We start from the raw sequence: 21625 nt of genomic DNA on the forward strand, positions 1-21625 counted from the left end.
AGAAACATGAAAGTTCATAAATACTCAGTAGGATAATTAGATACAATAAACACTTAACAACATTCGATATATTTACACATTAAAATAATCAATCAGAATAAAAGATTCAATGAAGTGGTGCTACAATTAGCGATGACTGGAGTTTACAATTAGATTGTTCAAGTTTGTAGGTGTGGGTGGAAAGGAAAATGAAAAGTTCTGACTTCCTATAAACATGATGACTTCTTATGTGATCGATTTAGGATTGGGTGAGTTAATTAAATTCCTCCCTTGAGTCTTCATTTGTTTTACACAAAATTAATGGCAAGTTGATAATTTGATTGTTGTTGAAAATGTTATTGTATTGTAACAATTATTTTTCCACTTGTAATTCAATTGTAGTAATTGAAGATTAATCATGAAACAACAATCAATTTCTCAGAATTTGTAACAATTAAATTTTCCAAATTTAAGAGAATAAAATTTCCGAGAAAATAGGTCAGCTTTAAAAGATTGTCGATTTAAACGATTATCTTCATGAAGACATTAGATCATTAAGAAAGATTAAGTTGCAGTTCGAATGCTAACAAAATGAGAACTACCACCAATCACATTTATTCGTGTTTTCTCTGTAAGTTTAAAGTTCGAAAATTCATGACAATTGATAAATCTGATTGAAATGAGAAAAATGAAAAAGTTCAGCAATAGAAATTTCTTTCTATTTTCAGTTCATTTTCTTCGTAATTTGGTCATCATTCATGAACTTTTGATTCGACAATTGAGAGACGATCTGAAATATCCAATTTTCTGTCAAGGTTATTATCGATTGAATCAATGTACTTACCATTATCTTCAGCGTCTTTGTAGGTTATTTGATTTTCTGAATAAAAATGAAAAAGAGAAACAAATGAGTTTAGTTAGCATCATCATTGAATATTAAATAATGAGTATGATGGAAGAAAAGTTTGAGAAAATGAGCAAAGAAAAAGTTTCGAGGAATAGAATTGATAAAATACTAAATTTATCATTAATCTTTAATTTTCTATCAATAACATTAGAAAATGAATGTTTTCTTTAATCATAGTTTTTCAAATTCTAAAAGATTATTAAAATACAGAGAAGAAAACATGTAGAATATGTTGTAAAATATGAAATTAGAAATCATCGCAATTCTAATAAGTGATTAGTAAAAAAGTAGACAGATTTCAGCTCATTCGGAATCCTGATTTTCACCTGATATATTTTACTCAAACATAATCAACATCAATAAACAACAAGAACAGAAAAGTAGGGAAAATAAAGGATAAAACCCTTTAGGCGATAAAACCACTATTTGAGCTAATTTTTCTATTTCGTCTTCAATTCTGTTCATTTTCCAGAATTAGACGAAAACCTTGAAGCAATAATAATTACAATAATGAGAACTCTAATATCACAAATCTCACCTAATGCACATTAAATGGAGTTGAAGGAGTCGCAAAAATATAAATCAAAAAGTAGCTTTTTCCTTTTCATCGTTAGTGTTCATTAAAATGATAACTATCAACTCAGATTCATTGGGACGAATTGCAAATATTAACATACCAAAAAATTATTAACATTCATTTTCACTCCTCTGATTCTTTAATAATTTTGTTAATATAGCGAATAATTATTAGAATTTGCATAATATCCATTTATTATTATTACGATTGACATTAGGACAATAGTGGAAACAGTTACAACTAGTTGATAATAGTAAAGTATTCAGTTAATTTTAGAGTTTTGTCAACATTTATGAAAGAAACTGAAAGATGGAGATGATAAACTCTGTCAGATTCATTCAGAATTCAGTGGTGAACAAATTATATTCATTTGTTCAGATCATTTGACTTACTCATTATCATCACAAAGCTATTTAGTTGAACAATAATATTATCATTCTACACGAAACAAGTAAAAATATTCTTTCTGAACAATTTTCCAATGGAACAAAATTCAATTCTAGATTTTACAGGAATTCAATATCCTTTTGCTTTTCGATCTATTTGTTATTATGGTTCATTAAAGGTGAAATTATTGTAACTTAAATTCTATTATTGAGAACGAAAAATCCTAATAAATGGAAGTACATGTAATAATAACACGACAACTTTTCAACAACAATAAACCTCAAATGCGAAGCTCATCAAGATGATACCGAAAATGATGAAGTGACAATTTGATTTAGGTTTTCACATAGTAATCAAGATTTGATGTTCACAAGATTGAGTTTAAATTGAAAATCATAATAGTAATTTACATGTGAAATGATTAAATTTGACCTTAATGGACAGAAACTCAAGCTTCGAAACTGGAAGAGTTCATCAAAATCACCATTAAAGGTAATTTTGTGCTCTTTGATGGACGTTGATCATCAATGAATACATTTGATGATAAAAACGGGAAAGTATTTTTACTCAGAGATTTTTTTAAATAATGATGATGAATTTTCTAAAGATGAAAAGAAGATGTTCCATTAAAATGATGGAAAATTGAGAAAGATGATGATACCGATCGGATTAATACATTATCGCCGATAGTTTCTGAGCCAAAGTGTTTCTTTCCATGATAATTTTGGAAGTTCTTTAAACCTATCACCATGATGATCGAGAGAATATGAAGCTTGACTGATAAAAGATGATCAACACTAGCCTGAGCATCTTCATCTCTTACCCTATTCAATATTTTTGATCAAGATTATGATGACAAGAATGATGATAATGCATTAAGCAAGCAAAATCGGTAAACTATTGATCATGAAAGAGACTCACTATAGCTCAATAAAGGATCATCAGCATTTTGCTTGTGAATGTTATTAAGATTCAAGTGATAAGAAGGTAGAATAGACTAGGAGATAAAAGTAAATATATTTATGATGAAATTAGCTCAAGGTTGATATTGGAAAACGATGAAATGTCACCTACCTATTGATAGAATAGAAAAAAGAATCGTATAAATGTAAGAGAAGAAGATGAAAGTAAACAATAAATCAAAACCAGGATAGAATCAGAATGTAAAGAGATGAGAGCTCATCGAGTAATAATAGTTTCTAAATGCAGCACTGGCATGGATATAAAGTGAATAAGAACATGGTTACAGAAAATTTGATACACGGAATGATTGAGCTAGAAACTGAGAAAAAGGATAATGAATCAAAATCATGTTAATAAAGTGCGTTCATTGATTCTGATTGATGGTCAAACCCTTACAATTCAATTGAAATAACCAACATGCATCATTGTTACTCAATTCAACCAAAATCAGATACATTACACGTCATGAATTATGTTAATCAACAAAGAAGGTCTAAATGATTACAGGTAAAGAATTTTCTGATTGGCACACATAAAGAAGTAGAAAACAATGAAATTAAACAATTATGACAATAAAAAGACTTTACAATTAATACAAAATGAGTTTAACGGTGAAATTTCAATGTAAGGGAAACGACAAAAAAGAATGTGCAATGCATGATGAAGTGGAAACATGGGAGAATAATGTTGAGCTTGGAATCTTGAGAATGATGATTAAATAGAGAAAAAGTCAAGATTAGAGAGAAACCTAAATGCAAATAGATTTTCAATGGAGAATATGAATGGACAATCTTTTTCGTCTCAACTTGTTTTTTAATATGAATACCTCATGATAGAGATGATGATGGTTACAAAATGATAATCAGGATAAAAAGTGAAGATTCTGCGAATCTTTTATGACTATATTAACTCAGTCAACCTCGAAAGAAATGAAAATGATTTCATGGGTTTCAATGTTAATACTCGATGCTAATATATTTCAAATTAATCACTATTAATATTCAGCTTCGTGTTATCAATTTTAGCTTAATACAATTAGCATAAAGAGGTAAAATTATCAATTACTAACTGTTAAAGTAATACAAAATTGTGGAACCAAAATAAACTCTGTTGGTTAAGATAAAAATAGTTATTTTAGTGTTCCCACTCACTAAGTTAGGGAGCCTGAATGCTCATGGAGAGAGACCATGAAAATCAATAGAATAGGAAGCAATAATAATATAATGATGGCTCAATCATGAAGAAAATGATTATTCACCATTGTCAATACAATGTAGGTAATATTTATCATGTTCATCGTCATTATCATGAGTTTTCATCATTATTGTTCATTATTAAACACCAAGGATAAATTACAATTAATCTGTTCTCATTTTTAAATATCATGTCAAAAGTAATTTTGAAACGGACATTAATATATAAGCGGAAGATATTAAATACAATTTATATTATATAATAGTTTACTTAGTTTCTAAAGGAATCATTTGTAAACCCTCATCACTTTAAGACTATTGTTGAAACGAATTCTGAATACAAAAGTATAAATACAGTGATAATATATATTTACTAATATTCTTGAGCCCTAAGGCCATGTGATAAGTTGAAAATTTTCATTGTTGATAGTTTCATGCTCTCATTGGATTGAATATTATTACTTCAATACAGATATGAATGAGATACACATGTAGTTTTCACTCAAGATCATTGATTTTTGTTTGAAACAGTCAAATGGAGTACATTTCAAATTATCTCCTTAATCATTGCTCAGTTATCTTTAGACAGTTGCAATGTTGAATTGGTGGTTATTTATTTATTCCAGTGAGTCTCTAGAATACTAATGTTATTGATTTACTGACAAGGTTATAATTGTCATCAAGAAATATATTGATTAATAATTTCGATTTACTGAGCTTTCTCCCGGTTCTTACTGGAAAATATTAAGGACGAGTCATAACCAGCTAACCTTTCCTATGACATTAAACTGTTAATATAAATTAATTTATTATAAGACTTTCCGATAATTGATATAGTAGTTGTTTGATTGATGATTGAATTCATCAAAAACACATTGAATTCATTATAAGATGACACCGATGAATATTTTGAGAAATGAATACGAACTCAAAGATAGAAATTGAAAAGGTTTGAATGAATCAGATAAAATAATCGATGAGTCTGTTGAAAGCAAAGGGAATGAAAAACTATCATCTTTGGATCTTTACTATTGTAGTTACTCGAATTTTTGAGAATAATGTAAACGGTATTTACTAAATTCTCAATAATATGAATGAAAATGCGAATATTGGTATTAAGGAGAGTTGAAACCAAGAATTACCACCACTTAACATCTTCTCTTGGTCGTTTACTTTCATCAGCTTACAGAGTTTTCATAGAGAAAAATGAGAATAAGGACAATCGATTCTAATGAGGGAAAAGATAGAATGAAAGAAATAAAGAGCAAGGGAGTGGCAGGAGAAAAATGGATGATAAGATGATAGAAATGAAGATAAAATGAGTAAAATGGAAGAAAACGATTAAAGAAGATTAGAAACATGTCGTTATCATCACAATACTTTGTTTTTGCTTAGAATCCATAAACTATATGCATAGACACATAGTTCGCGTCATCATATTAATAATACTCGAGACTATTTGCTCATCATTCCCATCAACCTCATCGTTTTATTCACCATCATAACTATGAGCTCTTCGATTTCTTTCACTCTATTTCCATTGCGGTTATCTTTGTTATCCTCTTCAGAGCTTTAAACTTCATCTTCATCTAACGGAGTTCGATAAATATCCATCATTAAAGTACATCTTTAAGCGACCAAAGAGAAATAAGAAACTAAATTCATTTACTCCATTGAAATAAATTCTTTTATTTCTTCACGTTTGCAAAATTAATCTTAATTCACGCTCGTTGTCCTAGTAATCTTAATATTATTCCAACTTTGTTCCATTAAACTTTTGTTATCCGAAAAGAGAAACAAAAATTGTTCATTAACAGTTCACATGACATGTTGAATTCAGTTTCATTGTTTTGTGTCTCCTGAAATATTAATTCCAACATTGTACTCATCATGTTATTCTGAAATTTTCTCAACTTATAGGAATAAAAATAATCGATTAACCGATACTTTCATAATCCTGAATACCGATAAATTTCATTATGAGACAAAACATCATCATCTTTTCAACTTATAGAGTATCTTTGCAATTAATCATCATGAATGAAATGAATTCTATTCTGAGCTTGTTTAGGACTTTATCAAGAAGATGAAGTAAAGGAAATTGAAATTACAAACAAGATGGAAACCATCAAGTTATCTTCTTTTCAGTTGATCATCTTTATCGTTCGTTGTACAGTGAAATGAAAAAATGTAAAGGTAATGGTTTGGATATGAAGTAATCGTTATTACATTTACCTTTCCATTTGAATTGAGTTTAGAAATCGATAGAAAGAATCTATTAAATGCTCTCATTGATCAGCTCATAAGAAAAGATTACAAATCAAAGTGATAATTAACTTTTTTTTAAAGTGTTATCATTAATCTCTGATAATGTAGATTCGATAAGAAATAATGATTGAGATGAGGACAATCGAAGATGAGAATGATGATTAGCTGGTATTTGCTCATCCTCCTTTTCACCATAAACATTTACTTTGATGATATAAAATGAGAATCACGAAAGAAATAGCCTAAGTTACCATGGAAATGAGAATCTTTCTGGTCTCTGACTACAATTGAATCAAAGTTAATCAATATTGATTGAAGGATTAACAGACGATTCTCATTGATTATCAGATGATGATAATGACGCGAATGACAATAGTTACAATGAAAATAGAAGAGTTGAGAAAATACAAAAAGGAAAAATCAATTGGAACCGGAAGTTGTGTCAAATTGGACCAATAATGTTTGAATGGACTTTTTTCTCATATCCATGTATTGAATTTCCTTGAGGTCAAGGTTAACGCAACAAAAGGACTGATTGCAAACCGATACACAATATCAATATTATCAAAGAATCTTGATCATCTCAATCTCTTAATCAAGAGATGCAATAATCTTTGATTGTGTTCAAGATGAAGATTAACTTAAGGATTTACTGATAATAAACAAAAAGACTGCCTATTAAGATAAATGACATTAATAAATTTATCATTAATACTGTAAATGTTTTATTTAACAGTTGGCTGATTAATCTGAGTGTTAAGTAAATTAAAGTATTAACGAAAAGAATCTTTAGTTAAGAATGAATATTAGGATGATGGTTCTTATTGAAAGAAACTATTATTATCCAAGAGACAACAATAAGAAAGAAACTATGACAACGACTATTAACAAGTTTTGGTGAGGATAAAACTCGAATCTGAGCCATTTTCATGATGAGTAATAACAAGAAGATAACAGTGAATTGCATAAAGTGACCAATAAAGTAATGGGTCATCAGAATTTTTCTCAATGATACATTAAATTAGTTAATATCGGTAACAAATTTCATCTATTTGATTGTTTTGTTTGGTGTAATATGTGCATGTGGCTATGACTGTCTAATAAAATAATAACTGTTATATTAATGATAATACTTTGTGACATATGGATGTAAACCCTTAGAGAGTATACAAAATGTGAAGGTAAAAATTCAATACATTAAAGTTAATCATTGGATAGAAACATCGTAAACACTAATATCCAATATCTATTGGAAGGCATATAATAAATCAGCACGAGCGTTAAACTTGCAAAAATTGTAATCACAAGGCTCAGTTGAGGAAAAGATTCAAGTCTCAATTGTCATGAAATGGAATGAAATTTGATAATTGGAATCAGGCTTTAACTGTACTTGCACACATCCAGGTACAGTTAATTGTAAAATAATCTTAGGCTTGAAGAACAATTGATGATACAAGTAATCACTTGAATAGAGAAAAACATCATTATGAGAATTACTTTTTATCTCATGTAAAACAGAACATGTTGGAAAATGAGTAAATGTAATACAAGTAACTCAGAATAATACCGAGAATGAATTAAGAAAAAAAGTGGTGAGAATATTCATATTGATAGATTTGCTTTTTGTGAAATAAAATAAAATCCACTTGAAAGTTCACGAATTCAACCTTGTTCGAGTTTTTTTTGTTCGATCCTTTTTTCTTCCATTATCAACTTTTCAATAAGTTGTGAGTTTTCACTATGGAAACAATAAGAATCGAGGCAATGAGAAAAACTACAAATCATCGAAGAAAGAGAAAAAGAAAGTAAACTTCAATTCTAAACATTTGTGAACTAATTATTTCCAAATACTCGAAGCATGAATAATTTTAGTAGACTAAATACTTATGAGAACCTTTAAAATTCTATCAGAGAGAGATTGAGATGTTGAAGAAGTTTATCAGAGAAAAAGAATAGAGCTGATCATCAGGAAATGCGAATGGAAATCGGTGATGCATTGATCTCGATAATCCATGATATTATCTAACATAATTTATGTTCACCGATGATAGAAAGAGGAAACTTTAAAAAATAAAATGCTATTAATAACCATTATTATTACCTGTATGTTAATGAATAGAATTTAAATAACATTTACCATAACACTAACAGGCGATAACTCAAATTAATTATCAAGTATAACGAATTGATTTATCTTATACTTGTGCTTGAATATTATCATTGCCATTCAATTCTAATTTTTCCATTGCCATTAACCTCAATTTCTCGAGCAAAAATGGAAGAGAGATTATATTACAGTGTTAGAGAAAAAACTAGTAAATACTACGCAAGAGTCGATTTCATAACACGAGCAAGTCAAAGTCCTCAAGAATCGAATGAGACGACAACAAAATCAATTAAACCAACTTTAACTGGGTAAAGTTCTCCCAATTTGATTCCATATACATCAGATCGACAAGAAGCCGAAGCTGAGTCTACTACAACTAAGACAAAAAGAATCAACATCTAAAACCGAGCAACGGAATACAAACACCAAATCACATTCCAAAATCGCCTAATCTAACCATCATCATCTTTGATGATGACGAGAGCCACAATAAGAAAAATCAACAACAGCAAATAGTCGAGAGCGAGAAGATAAACCAGAGTAAAAGGTAGATGAGATAAAGAGGAACAAAAGGAACAAAGGAAAGATGATGGACAGAAAAAAGCACCAGATGATGAGAAGCACAAAGAAGATGATAAAGGTAATAAGGTAAAAAGAAGGAACCAGAAAGTGGCCAGAAAACGAAGAGCCCAAGGCTACAACACCGATAAAACAATCAACAAAATCTGATGTTTCAACAGAATCAACAAGTGAAATCAACGAAGATTCTGTTAAAGACAAAGTCTGGCCAAAAATAGAGAGAGAAAGAGGATATTCTGAAGATCGATTAACTGGTGAATCTGAAGAGAATGAAAGTGAAAAGGGTTTAATATGAGTAAAAGGATAAGCATCAAATCGATAGATGAATCTTAAACCTAACAGAGAAAAGGATCGTCAAGATGTTATATCATCAGCCCCAATTACCAGAATTATCTCAATTTAATTTTAATTGTAATCATATTTAGCTGCAGCATCTTAAACCTCCTCCTACAACTCAGTGTGTTCAATACCCTCATATTGTTCACCTTTCATTCTTAACAAAATCTTCCATTTCCTTTCATCATCTCGCATCTTCATCATTCATTGAATGCTAGTCAATCAACAAAAGGCGTTGCCTGACTATATTTTTTAACTTTTCTTCTATTTCCATGGAAATCATCTGTTTATCTTTATCTTTATTCATCTTTGTTCATCTTTCTCCAAATGATTACTCCTTTCATCAAAATGATTAGCTTTTGTATTCTACTTTTTAATGAAATAAAGTTACAAAAGTTTCTTTTATCATTTGCAAATATTTTATAACTTTTTATCATTACGGTTTCCAATTAAATACTACGAATGCTTATTCATTCTTGTTTTATTCAAACTTTTTCTGAAATACTTTCACAATCAATCACAAATAAGACAAATATAATTTTAAATAATGTATCAGTTATGATGTATCACCAATAAGAGCTGAGAGAGAAAAAAACTATCCAGAATTTGTTAATATAGTCAAGATGAAAATGAATCAATGTTATCTTTACCACCATACATGTAATCACCATACGCGTAACTCACCGAGAAATTCAAATTCGTAGGAAACATTATAATGGTGTTAATATATTAGTGTACAAGATGAATGCAACAGTTATTCAAGGTAATATCTATAAGTTTTCACTTCCATTACAGGAAATAACTGGAATGTTCATATTTAAGAACTTGGGAAGAAAAGCTCATACCATTGTCATCGTAATGATGATTTATATCTGTTGTCATTTCAGTGAAAGTAAATCTGAAATATTTAAAAAGGTAACAGTAAATGTAACATAAATCACACGATATGGAGTTTACAACAATCAGAAAAACAAGAATTTAGAAAAAAAACAACAAGTAGATCAGCCGAACAGTTGAGAGAATTTGCTATCGGAAACTCAGGTGAAATCGATGAATATATTAATAAAATGAATAGAAATGAAATGTTAAAGTTATCAGTAACTTTATCAATTTTCTTACGCTACGAAAGTGAAGATATAAACGTTGAGAATTCGGACTAATTAAAATAGTAGAGTAAAGAATTAGTGTACAGATCTGAATTAAAGTGGATTAACGAGAGATTTACAATATCATTAAATGATCGCGAAATAAATTCAACAAATGACAAAGATTAAATATGAATGTAACGAATTAGATGAAGCTTAATGATTGAAACTGGTTACAAAATAAACTCTTTTTACGTGAGGCTAAACTTCATGTTCTCAGTAAAATTAGACTAATCTGTTGTGAATTAAGTTAATTTACTGGACAAACTGTGAAGTTAATAAATTAAAGCAAATACATGTATAATATCAATACTAAAGCCGCACTGGCTTATTAGTGTTCAAAATAGTTGATTACGCTATTAAATCTACATGGAATCAGATTGTGATTATATTAGATAGATTTCATACTGTGAACAAGATTATATGTCATTTTAGTTATGATACTGGTGACACAAAATTAGCAAGTAAAACTGTATGTGTATACAAATATAATGAATAAGAAATACGATTTTTTACTTTTCTTTTTTTCACAAGGAGATGAAAACAATCAACAAATTGTTTCACTAATTAAACTCCTACTAATAGGTATCAGAAAATATTTGTTACTTTTTGGATCAAGATCAGGGGAGAAATAGATGAAGCTAAGTGTAGGTCAAGTAAAAATATAGTCACAATTGAATAAGGTCATTGAGATATTAGAGGTTAGGTGAATGAATCAAGAAATGATTAAGAGAAATTGATCAATGGAGATGATCTTTTGCTCTGTTTTCATTATCATTTGATTATAAGTGAAACAGAATCACTGAAATACACGTTCATGTATAATATTCATGATGAAAATGAACAAATAATCTTACAATTATGATCACTATAATAAGCATCATTTCTACTTTTTTTACTATTATTTTCATCATTTTTTCTTCCCTCATCATCATCTTGTTTTCACTTTTTGCAATTAGTCTTGTGTACTATCAACTTATATTATGAATATACACAGAGACAATAGTCATGCAATTATATCGTCAAGTGAATGATATTTAATACATACAAGTAATATGAGTAACGTTTAAATTGTATTAATAGTTATCAATACGCAGTTGCAATAATAATGAGAAAGGTAATATAATCATCTTAATCTCTTTCACCATGAATCCATTTTGAAGCAAAATGAAGTCAGGTGACTTCATATTTTTGATTTCTTTTAACTTTTTTTCACTTTTTTCCTTTGAATTATTTAATAAATCAATTATTATAATCAACGAAGACAATCATTTGCATTCGAATTTTTTCTTAAGAGAAAGAAAAATATTAATAATAATTGAATGAACTTCAATTCGTTGAAAATTAACAAATCGAAAAATATTTCGATTTTCAATCACTTCAAAATTCAATTGAATTTTATTACTCAAATTTCATATTAATCTAGTTAATATTTGCTTATTTAATTATAGATGAAGGGTGTGTACCGTTTGAATACGTGCAAAGGCCAAAAATTGGACTATCAGTTGTTACCACTATTTATGTGTGCTAAATAATGCGTATCGTATTTCAATGAGAACAGCAAAGATAATAATATCATGGGAGCAACAGAATTCACCATGAGAAAAAGGAAAATTTCTATGAAATATTAGGAGAGAGAGAGGAAAAAAGAATGAAGAAAAATGCGTTTGACAGAATACAAAAAGTTATAGAAAAGATATTCCACTTGTCTCTTATTCTTCACTACGATTTATCTCATAAGAGAAAGTTCATTGAGTTTTTTTCTTCTCTCGATTAAATAGGCTCACTTGTTAGAGATTTAATAACGAGCTGAAAGGTGGCAAAGTTTTGAATAGAAAAGATTATAAATAAGAAAAATAATTAAACATCTCTCTTAATGAAGATGATGATGGAAATGATGATGATAATGAAGAGAGTTGAATAAAATGAGTCTGATAATTAAACATTTAAAGAAAAGAATAAGAGAGAGAGAGAATCAAGTTAACCATTTTAATTTTAATCAAGATTCACTGATGAGATTTGACAATGGAAATTTTAAAAAGACTCAGGGAAACGTGAACAAATCTTATTCCATTTGCTATCTTATTTATCATCTTTTCGAGGGTTTCAGGTTCAGAGGTAATTGTTAACTTTGATAGTTAACCAAAATACTTAATTATCAGATTAGCTTTTTGATCATTTTCATTGGTGTTTCAAGCTAATCAGCTAAAGACCGAATCTACTGACAGTCGAAAGCTAAAAAAGGAAGATGATGAGTTTCTATTGTAATAATTTACTCTAGAACATATATTAACATATTTTTAAAATTCTCATGGTGTAAAGGGAGACACGCACACCTCGAATTTCAAAGGCTCATCATAAAAATTTTATTCCATCATCTTTATATAAAAATACGGATGATATGGGGTGGAAAAGGTTCCATGAGCATGATTTCCATTCAATAAATCATAGACTTTGTAACACATAGTATGAATCATTGTTCATTTTTCATAAAAAAGGAGATGAATGAAGAGAGAGAGAGAGAGAGAGAGAGAGAGAGAGGTCATGGTGAAAACTAAAGACAACGATGAGGGAGATGATGTTGAGAATAGACACCAACTCATTAGAGACTAATCAGAAAGACAAAGATGAATCGTGTGATCGAGTCAAAGATTATATTTTTTACACGATAAACTATTAATATAAGAATAAATAACCTAACCCAAAAGCTAAAACATAAATACTGACGATAAACTTGGAAACAAGACTTTGTTAATGTTTTTTGATACAGTTCATTAAAATAGCTGATTATCGTGTAACAATCTAGTAATTTGCTTCATCAAATCTCAAGAGAGTCCAGAAAAGAGAGAGAGAGAGAGAAAGGAAAAGTGTACAGAGGAACCATTGGTTATATTACCAATACTAAATACTAAAAATGGGGTTAAACGAGAATGTGAGTATGCGTTTTCCCAATAGACATTTCCAATAGCTCAAAAAAAGAGTAATTGGAGATGAGAAAAAAAGTAATATGGAAAAGGAATAAAACTTGCACCTTTGTTGATTCATTTTCATAATTATTAAGCTTTTCCTTTGCTCTTTACTAATATTATACAATTGATTCATTAATTGTTATTCAACTGAAAGCAAAGAGATGAAAAAGAGAAGAGAAAATGAATGAGATGAAACGCTTACCCAATTGTTTCTTTTCGGTTCCAAGAGTCACAAGTTCTGGTGGAGATGTAGTTGTTGACCAAGCTGGACAGCAAACAAATTCGACACCACCAAATATTCCAACTCCACAAGGGAGTAACATTCCAAATGATTTGAGTTTCATGTTACGTTTCTCAGCGCAACTTGAAGCAGCTGTACGATTCCAATATTCTGAGCTTTGACAGATCGATCCATTGTGAATATGATCAAAGAGACAATAAGCAGGTACAAGAAGAGCATCACTTTGAAATGGGCCTTCTAAACATCAGTAAGGTTTGATGAAATGACGACCACCACTTTTGTCCAACTTTACACCAATTCTCAACAACCATGTATTTGCTATATTCAACAATATTCCGAATATCCTTTTTGGGGTAAACCTTGCGACAATATTCCAAAATTTCCAATTTGTCTTTTGTACAAACCGCTTTGGGATCAGGGTCAGAAATCCATCGTTTGTTTTCATCCAAATATTGATTGTGAAATTTACCACGACCACAAAGCATAGCAACCATCGGTTGGAAATGGCTTAAAACCACCTCGGGAACACCATTGATTGAATTCTGTTGATTTAATGAAGATGAAGATGAGGCTGCATCAGCCAAATTAACATTCTTCAGCCACAATTGGTAACACAAGGTAACTATCAACAAGTTAATTGAATACATTTTGATGATGGTGGGCTTGGGTAGATGTGATGTCGATGAAATAGCGAGAATAAAGATGAAAACAGAAATTGAGGAGAAGATGAAACAAAGGTTTTGAAGATGAAGATGAAGATGAAGGTCCACTTAAAGAAAAACAAATTGGAAAAATGGACAATCTGTTTTCTTTTTTAATCTTCTCCTTCAATCTAATGGTCAACACAAACAAAGAGAATTATTATCTCAACTTGTTCACAGGAATAAATCAATAATAAATTAGTAATTTAATGTAACAAATATTGAGAACAATTGAAAACACCAATGAATTTATCATGAAACCTTCTAACTCAGTTGAAGCTTCCAAGTGACCGAATCTCCGTTGCCACTTGTAACTCCACCTACCAGATTATTTGGTTTCTTCTTATGTTCTTCCACTTGAAGCGCGACTTTTGATTCTTTTCTTCTCTTTGCTCGATTGGCCACCAGATGACAGTTCGTTCGGACAACATGGAGAATCGGCCATATGATTGTTCAATGGGAGATGAACAAGATCCGGTTAAATGTGAAAATAGTTGTAGTCAAATTAATTCTCAATCGATTGAAATCAACTTATTCTGTTTCTTCGTCTTATCTAATTAACAAGATGACTGTTGGTGATGCTTCGGGTGCCACTCAGGTTAAATCTCCATTGAAGGAGTTATCACCGTTACCGGAATTTCTTGACCATAGAATTAAATTGTGGGATAAGTTTAAAGCCGATTATGAAGCTGAATTGGCCACCAAAGAACCGAAGCCAATCAAAATCTCTGTTACCGATAAAGATGGAAAAGTTAAACAATTGGATGATTTGGAGAGTTGGAAAACCACTGTAATGGATGTCGCCAAAAAAATTGGATCTAAATCATGGGTTGAAAGTATAATCATCTCAAAGGTAAATGGTAAATTGTGGGATCTTGAAAGGCCATTGGAAAATGATTGTTCTATTGAATTGGTGAAATTTGATGACGATCAAGGTATGTAATCAGAATACTTCTTGCTAAATAGTGAACGTGTTATCAAATTTTCTCTTTCAACTATTTAGGTAGAGCGGTTTTCTGGCATTCGACGGCTCATGTTTTGGGAGAAGCGTTGGAGAGACTGTACGGAAGTCATTTATGTTATGGTCCACCCATTGAGAATGGTTTTTATTACGATATGTACATGATGCACAAATCATGTACTTCGTGTGGAAACTCTGGTGACGCAGAAACTAAAACCTCAGATGATAATCTGTCTACTGTTTCTCTTCATCATTTCCCTCAGATTGAGAATCTAATGAAAACCATTTGTAATGAGAAACAACCGTTTGAAAGACTCGAACTAACGAAGGATCAGCTTTTAGAAATGTTCTCTTATAATCAATTCAAAGTCCGAATTCTAAATGAAAAAGTGAAAGAAGATCGAACATCAGTTTATCGATGTGGCTCTTTGATCGATTTGTGTTTGGGTCCACATATCAAACACACTGGTCTCATTAAGGCTCTTAAAGTAACCAAAGTGAGTATTTTTTAGATCTTTTCTTCCAGGAAACTTATGATCTCTATCGATTCTATTTTATCGTTTGTCCTTAGAGTTCATCCACTCATTGGGAAGGTGATGTTTCGCGAGAGCCATTGCAAAGGGTCTATGGTATATCTTTTCCAGATACCAAGCAAATGAAAGAATGGGAAAGATTTCAAGAAGAAGCAGCTAAACGTGACCATAGAAAAATTGGAAAAGATCAAGATTTATTCTTCTTCCATGAATTCAGCAGAGGAACAGCTTTCTTCTCACCCTATGGTGCTCATATTTACAATACACTTATAAATTTCATTCGAAAAGAGTATCGTGGAAGAGGATTCAAAGAAGTTATTTCACCAAATATTTATAACACTAAACTCTGGGAGACTTCGGGCCATTGGCAACATTACAAAGATAATATGTTTGTTTTCGACCTTGACGAAGAAAAATATGCTCTTAAACCAATGAATTGTCCAGGTCATTGTCTCATCTTCGATTCGCGTACCCGATCTTGGAAAGAATTACCAATCAAATTCGCTGATTTCGGTGTTCTCCATCGAAATGAAGTCTCTGGTGCTCTTCCGGGTTAACGCGAGTCCGTCGATTCAACAAGATGATGCTCACATCTTCTGTTCTCATAATCAAATTGAAGAAGAGATTGTGAAAGCTTTACAATTCATGCAAGATGTTTACACTACTCTTGGGTTCACTTTCGAAATGGTTCTGTCCACTCGACCAGATTCCTACATCGGTGAGATTGAAATTTGGAATAGTGCCGAAGAAGCTTTAACGAACGCTTTGAATGCTAGTGGACACAAATGGGGACTCAATCCCGGCGATGGTGCTTTCTATGGACCTAAAATCGATATAACTGTGAAAGATGCTCTTAAAAGATCATATCAATGCGCCACAATCCAGTTGGATTTTCAGTTACCAATTCGATTCAATTTGAGTTACATTGGACCGGATGGTGAAAAACACAAGCCGGTCATTATTCATCGAGCCATCTTCGGATCTGTTGAACGCTTCTTAGCAATCTTAGCCGAGAATTTCGGTGGTAAATGGCCTTTCTGGTTATCTCCTAAACAAGCTATTCTCATTCCTGTAGCCGAACCTTTCATTGAATATGCTGAGGCAGTTCGCTCTAAATTGTATGCAGCGGGTTTCGAAGTTGAAATTGGAGCTGATCCTGGACTGAGTTTAAATAAGAAAATTCGAAATGCTCAACTCGACAGATTCAATTTCATCTTGGTTGTTGGAGAAAAAGAAAAGGAAAACGATTCAGTGAACGTTCGTACAAGAGATAATGTCGTTCGTGGTGAGATAAAAGTGGATGATTTAGCGGAGAAGTTCAAATATTTCGTCGAAAAGAGGGTTTTAAAAGCAGAAGAAGATTTCTAATATTCATTCATTTACTTTCTACTCTCCAATCTATTCACTCGGATAACTTATACCCGATGAAAGTGAATATAATTGACTTGGTTTTGTTTGATTGTTTGATTTAGGAAAAATAAATAAACTCTTTTAATTGAGACAATTAATGTAATGTTAGCTTTCGACAGCTAATCAGCCCCGTTTACTTTTATTTCATTGTTGAAGGTCGACTAACATGTGCTCTCGAGGAGTCAAATTTTTGATTGTCGAATTAATTGTTAATCAATTAAATTAAATCATTTTCCTAAAAAGCCGCAAATCGTAAGCCAAAAAAGTCAGCTAAAAGTAGAAAAGTTGAGCTTACGCTCATATCTTGAGCTTTACCGATATCATGTTGAGATGAAAAGTGTAATCGGTTGATCGGTCATTGACTTGTGTCCAGTTTGAAACTTGATTAAAGTTCAGTGAATCTCATAAAATAATAAAATCCAAATGATTAGTTTTCAAATTCCTCTTGACGGTGAAGTTGATAAAGAGAGAAATCGATATCTAATCAATTCGGTTAATTATCATAGTTTTGCATCTGATAAATTTAATAATTAATAATTACTGAGAGAAAAATGTTCTTGATGAAAGTTAATTTTATTTCCATTGTTATTTTTTTCTTATGTTTTCAATACTTTCAATGTAAATCGATCCAAATGAACGATCAAAGTGATTACAATGTTTCAATTGTTTCTAATCGGATTAACGATTTAGGCGAAGGACCTTTTTATGAACCAACCAGTGACTCTCTTTATTATGTTGATGCATTCAAAGGAACGATAGTCCATTCATCTCTGAATGGAACACCGGAAGATGTTCATGTTCTTGGAAATAAACTCGTTTCTTTGGTGATTCCATTTTCAGAAGATGAGTCGAGTTTCATTGTAACGGTGAGATCGTCAGTCGCCAAGTATAATTGGAAGACCAGAAATGTCCAGACCTTATCATCTTTGGGTGTTCACCCTGCTGGAGATGAGAGATTCAATGATGGTGCATGCGATTCAGCGGGTCGACTGTTTATCGGCTCAGTGGTTGAATCTACTGATGCAGCATCGCCATTGGTTAAAGGTGGTGGGTCAATTTATCGACTTGATGGTAATCGCTTGATCAAAGTGGCCTCAGGTTTTACACTTTCCAATGGAATGGACTGGTCAGTCAATGGAACAAGTTTTTACTTTAATGACTCCGAAGACCAGAAGATTTATATCTTTGATTACAATTCAGAATCAGGAACATTGACCAATAAAAGGATTTTCGTTGATCTTAAAAATCACACTGATTTTGTGTCCAATGAATATCCTGATGGTCTGATGGTCGATGCCAATGACTACATTTGGACTGCTCTTTATGGCGGAGGTCGATTGGTCAAGATTAACCCGAAAACGTCCAGAGTTGAATCATCGATTAGAGTTCCAGCCAGCAAGGTAACTTCATTGACCTTTGGTGGACCAAACCTCGATAAAATATACGTAACATCATCTCAATCTCAATCTGAACCCGATTCTGGTAAAATTTATTTGATCAAATCAAAAACCAACCAATTGTTGGGTAAAGGATTTGCTTATAAATTTGTTTCCTCGTAAATCACACGACACCAATAAATTAAATTGTAACAGAAATTAGTAGACATTAGAAGCCTAAATGATAATAATAAAATGCTTATTTATAGTTTATTGATATATGTTCCAGTTTCCGCGTCGAAATATTCAAATGACTTGTATAAGTTTCAAAGTGATCTGATTGTTTAATCAATGATCGTTAATTAGGGAAGGTCAATTTGGTAATATCCAAGAAACGGGCAATTCAAGAGCGATACAATGAATGTTGAAATCAAAATCTATGGTGAAAACAGTGAGAGAGAGTTTAATCCATGAAGAGATAGAAACTCTCAAAAGTTGTCGAATCCTATGAATTGTATTTGTGACCTTAAAATTGTAATTGGAATGAAATTTGAAGGAGCCAATTGACCAGATTTTATAATCAACGATTCGACCATCAAGTTTTTCGCTATGAGAATAAGAATCTGATAAGAAGAGAAGAGAAGAAAAATCAATAAGAGAAACGTAATGAGTTGGACTAGAAAAAGAAACAAATAAGAATTGTAAGATCAGTTCTTAGATTGTTCAACGAAATTTTAACATCGTGAATATTCAATATTTAAATTCTTGAAGAGATTATCTCCAAATAAGAATCGGCACAATAAAATATATTCAAAGAATAACAACTTTGAACTTACGGTTATTGCTGTTGATTGTTCACCTAAATCATTAACATGAAGTCTCTTTGTGATGATGGAAATGAAATAATGAAATTAAGAATTAAGATGGACTGATAACAATTAAGATTCGACTCAATTTTAAGTCAATAGAATTTAAGTAATTTTCTTTTTCTCCTGGAAACCAAATTCGTAAGTCAAATAGTCGTATTGATAGAAACAGTAGTGGATTTTTTTTCCTTTTTTTAAGATTCAATTGAATTTATTAAATTCGTTTTTAGTTGTAATTGAATAGTCTCAGCAGAACAATTTTTCTAATTGAACAGTTTTTTGTTATCGGGAAATTTTGGGTAATAATCGTTTCAATTTTAAACAAGCTTATACAATAAATGGCCCATCAGTTTGGAAAGATTCCTTTTGAGGTTGACCGGAAATTAAAAGTTCGAGGACTCGGTTAACTTGCGACGTCTTGAAGTTCCGCAGGCATTGGTGATTTTGGATGTTTGTTTTCAAAGTGTTGCTTGTAAGTCTTAGGATCGGGCATTTGTGCCTATTGGGAGATAGAAATGGTTACACAATTAGTTGATTATTTTTAAATTTCGGATAAAACTAAACCTTTAACCAGTTTACAGGTTAACACATAACCTCAAGTATTGATTTGAAATAATGTCAAGGATTTAAAGGTAAAAAGAACAAGTTATTTATAAAAGTTGATCTATTTCGTTTCATAACCTATTTGCTTTGTTGAAGCTATGACAAGACACTAATTTAGCTTTAATTAAACAGTTGAATTAAACAAAAAGAGTGAAATTATCTCAGCTGAGACCTGACGGAAGTGTAAATATAAGCTAAAAAAGCTTTTCCTTAAACGGAGATGAATTCTCACTGTAATTGTTGAGATTCTATTCATTGGTTTTCCAAATAAATCAATTAGAATTACTTGTGATAAAATCAGCTAATAACAATCAAGCATAAAGTTGGATTGATTGATTGGTAGGAGTGAATAACAGCTTCATCATAACAACGAGTGCGATTGAAAGACAATGTAACCTTGAAAATTTGAGGTAAACAATATCAGAAGTCAACAAAGATGGAACAAAATTAATCGAAACCAAGAATTATAATCATGACTTTTCTCTGAAAATTATCTAAACAGTAAATAAAAACAAAACCATGGGAACAGAAGAGACCACATGAAAATGGATAAGCTCTATGATCCTGAGAAACTTGTTCCAAATAATACATGAGAGCAAAATGTCACCTGAAATTAACTCGACTAAAGAATCGATCGACCATCGGCAAATTAGCTGCAATCAATCAGAAATTACCTTACAAACTGTACATGTAAATACAAGCGCTTTGGCAGCAGCACTTTTCTGGTCATGTCCTTGTTGACGTTTCGCTGCTTGGGCTCTGGCAGCAGCTTTTGTTGAGATTGAATTTTCTGTTGTCCTCTGGCCATTTTGCCTAAATGATAGTTCAGTCGAGGAAAATTAACTATAGAGCACAGGTTACAATTGAGATGGAAAACTGAAATTAGGAGACGATGATTAACACGTTTTCTTGACAATTAGTACAAAATTAAGATTCTCATCAATGAAAATGTTTTCTGATAGATTTCGGATCACGTGACTTTACTCAAAGAAAATTCGGTTTGCGCAAACTCAGTAAAACGAATTTAGTTGTGAAAAGCACCAATAGATGGCGAAGAGAAGCAATTAACCGAAAGATCATTTAACGAATTGTGATTAATGAAATTGCTTTAGTTGATTAAGTTTATCTACTGTGATTGGTAGCATTGGATGCAGTTAATTCACTTTCTTTACCTTCAATAATTTTCTTCTCATCGATTGATTGTTTGATTGAATCCAATTCTTTAGTTAAATAGTGTAAAACTGATTTGGTTTGATTCATATCGTCGTTGATTGTTGCTTGACTTTTGGTAAATTGTTCATCTTGTTTCCTAATTGATTTGTCCATCGAATTGATCTCTTTACGAACCAAATCTCGAATCTCATCAATCGATTGTGATAATTTTTCTTGTTCCAACTTTTCTTTCATCATCAAGTGTTTCAGTTCACTTCTTAAGGCATCTTGATCTTCATCATCGTCCTGACGGAAACTGTTCACATCTCGAGATAATCGGTGCAGGTCACTTTGGGTCTTCGAAGTCAAACT

At 31.3% G+C, this 21625-nt stretch overlaps 4 protein-coding genes across 6 annotated transcripts; 2 read left to right on the forward strand and 2 right to left on the reverse strand.

Moving 5' to 3' along the window:
* Positions 1-520: 520 nt before the first annotated feature.
* LOC128397689 (amyloid beta precursor like protein 2-like) lies at positions 521-14649 on the reverse strand. Of its 3 annotated transcripts, none has more exons than XM_053358434.1 (3): positions 13613-14649; positions 824-859; positions 521-608 (listed from the first exon to the last, which is right to left on the reverse strand). In XM_053358434.1, exons 1-3 carry the CDS (start codon positions 13752-13754, stop codon positions 544-546), a joined length of 243 nt encoding a protein of 80 aa, XP_053214409.1. In that variant the 5' UTR covers positions 13755-14649; the 3' UTR covers positions 521-543. The 3 variants fall into 3 exon arrangements, with proteins under 3 accessions (XP_053214409.1, XP_053214410.1, XP_053214408.1); XM_053358435.1 differs by having other exon boundaries at positions 557-649; XM_053358433.1 differs by lacking the exon at positions 521-608 and having other exon boundaries at positions 671-859.
* A 145-nt stretch (positions 14650-14794) lies between these two features.
* Positions 14795-17350, forward strand: LOC128397687 (threonine--tRNA ligase 1, cytoplasmic-like). Its single transcript, XM_053358431.1, is given in 5 exon segments — positions 14795-15287; positions 15356-15810; positions 15885-16392; positions 16395-16418; positions 16421-17350. Coding segments are annotated over 5 exon segments (2271 nt in total). The 5' UTR covers positions 14795-14797; the 3' UTR covers positions 17215-17350.
* A 263-nt stretch (positions 17351-17613) lies between these two features.
* LOC128397688 (regucalcin-like) lies at positions 17614-18909 on the forward strand. The gene has a single exon (XM_053358432.1). It carries the CDS (start codon positions 17808-17810, stop codon positions 18813-18815), a length of 1008 nt encoding a protein of 335 aa, XP_053214407.1. The 5' UTR covers positions 17614-17807; the 3' UTR covers positions 18816-18909.
* Positions 18871-20909, reverse strand: LOC128397690 (zinc finger protein 706-like). Its single transcript, XM_053358436.1, is given in 4 exon segments — positions 18871-19255; positions 19469-19997; positions 20776-20870; positions 20873-20909. Coding segments are annotated over 3 exon segments (228 nt in total). The 3' UTR covers positions 18871-19255; positions 19469-19901.
* Positions 20910-21625: the final 716 nt, after the last annotated feature.

Source organism: Panonychus citri, unplaced genomic scaffold, assembly GCF_014898815.1.
Source record: "Panonychus citri isolate SS breed McGregor unplaced genomic scaffold, ASM1489881v1 Contig00039, whole genome shotgun sequence".
Taxonomy (NCBI): domain Eukaryota; kingdom Metazoa; phylum Arthropoda; class Arachnida; order Trombidiformes; family Tetranychidae; genus Panonychus; species Panonychus citri.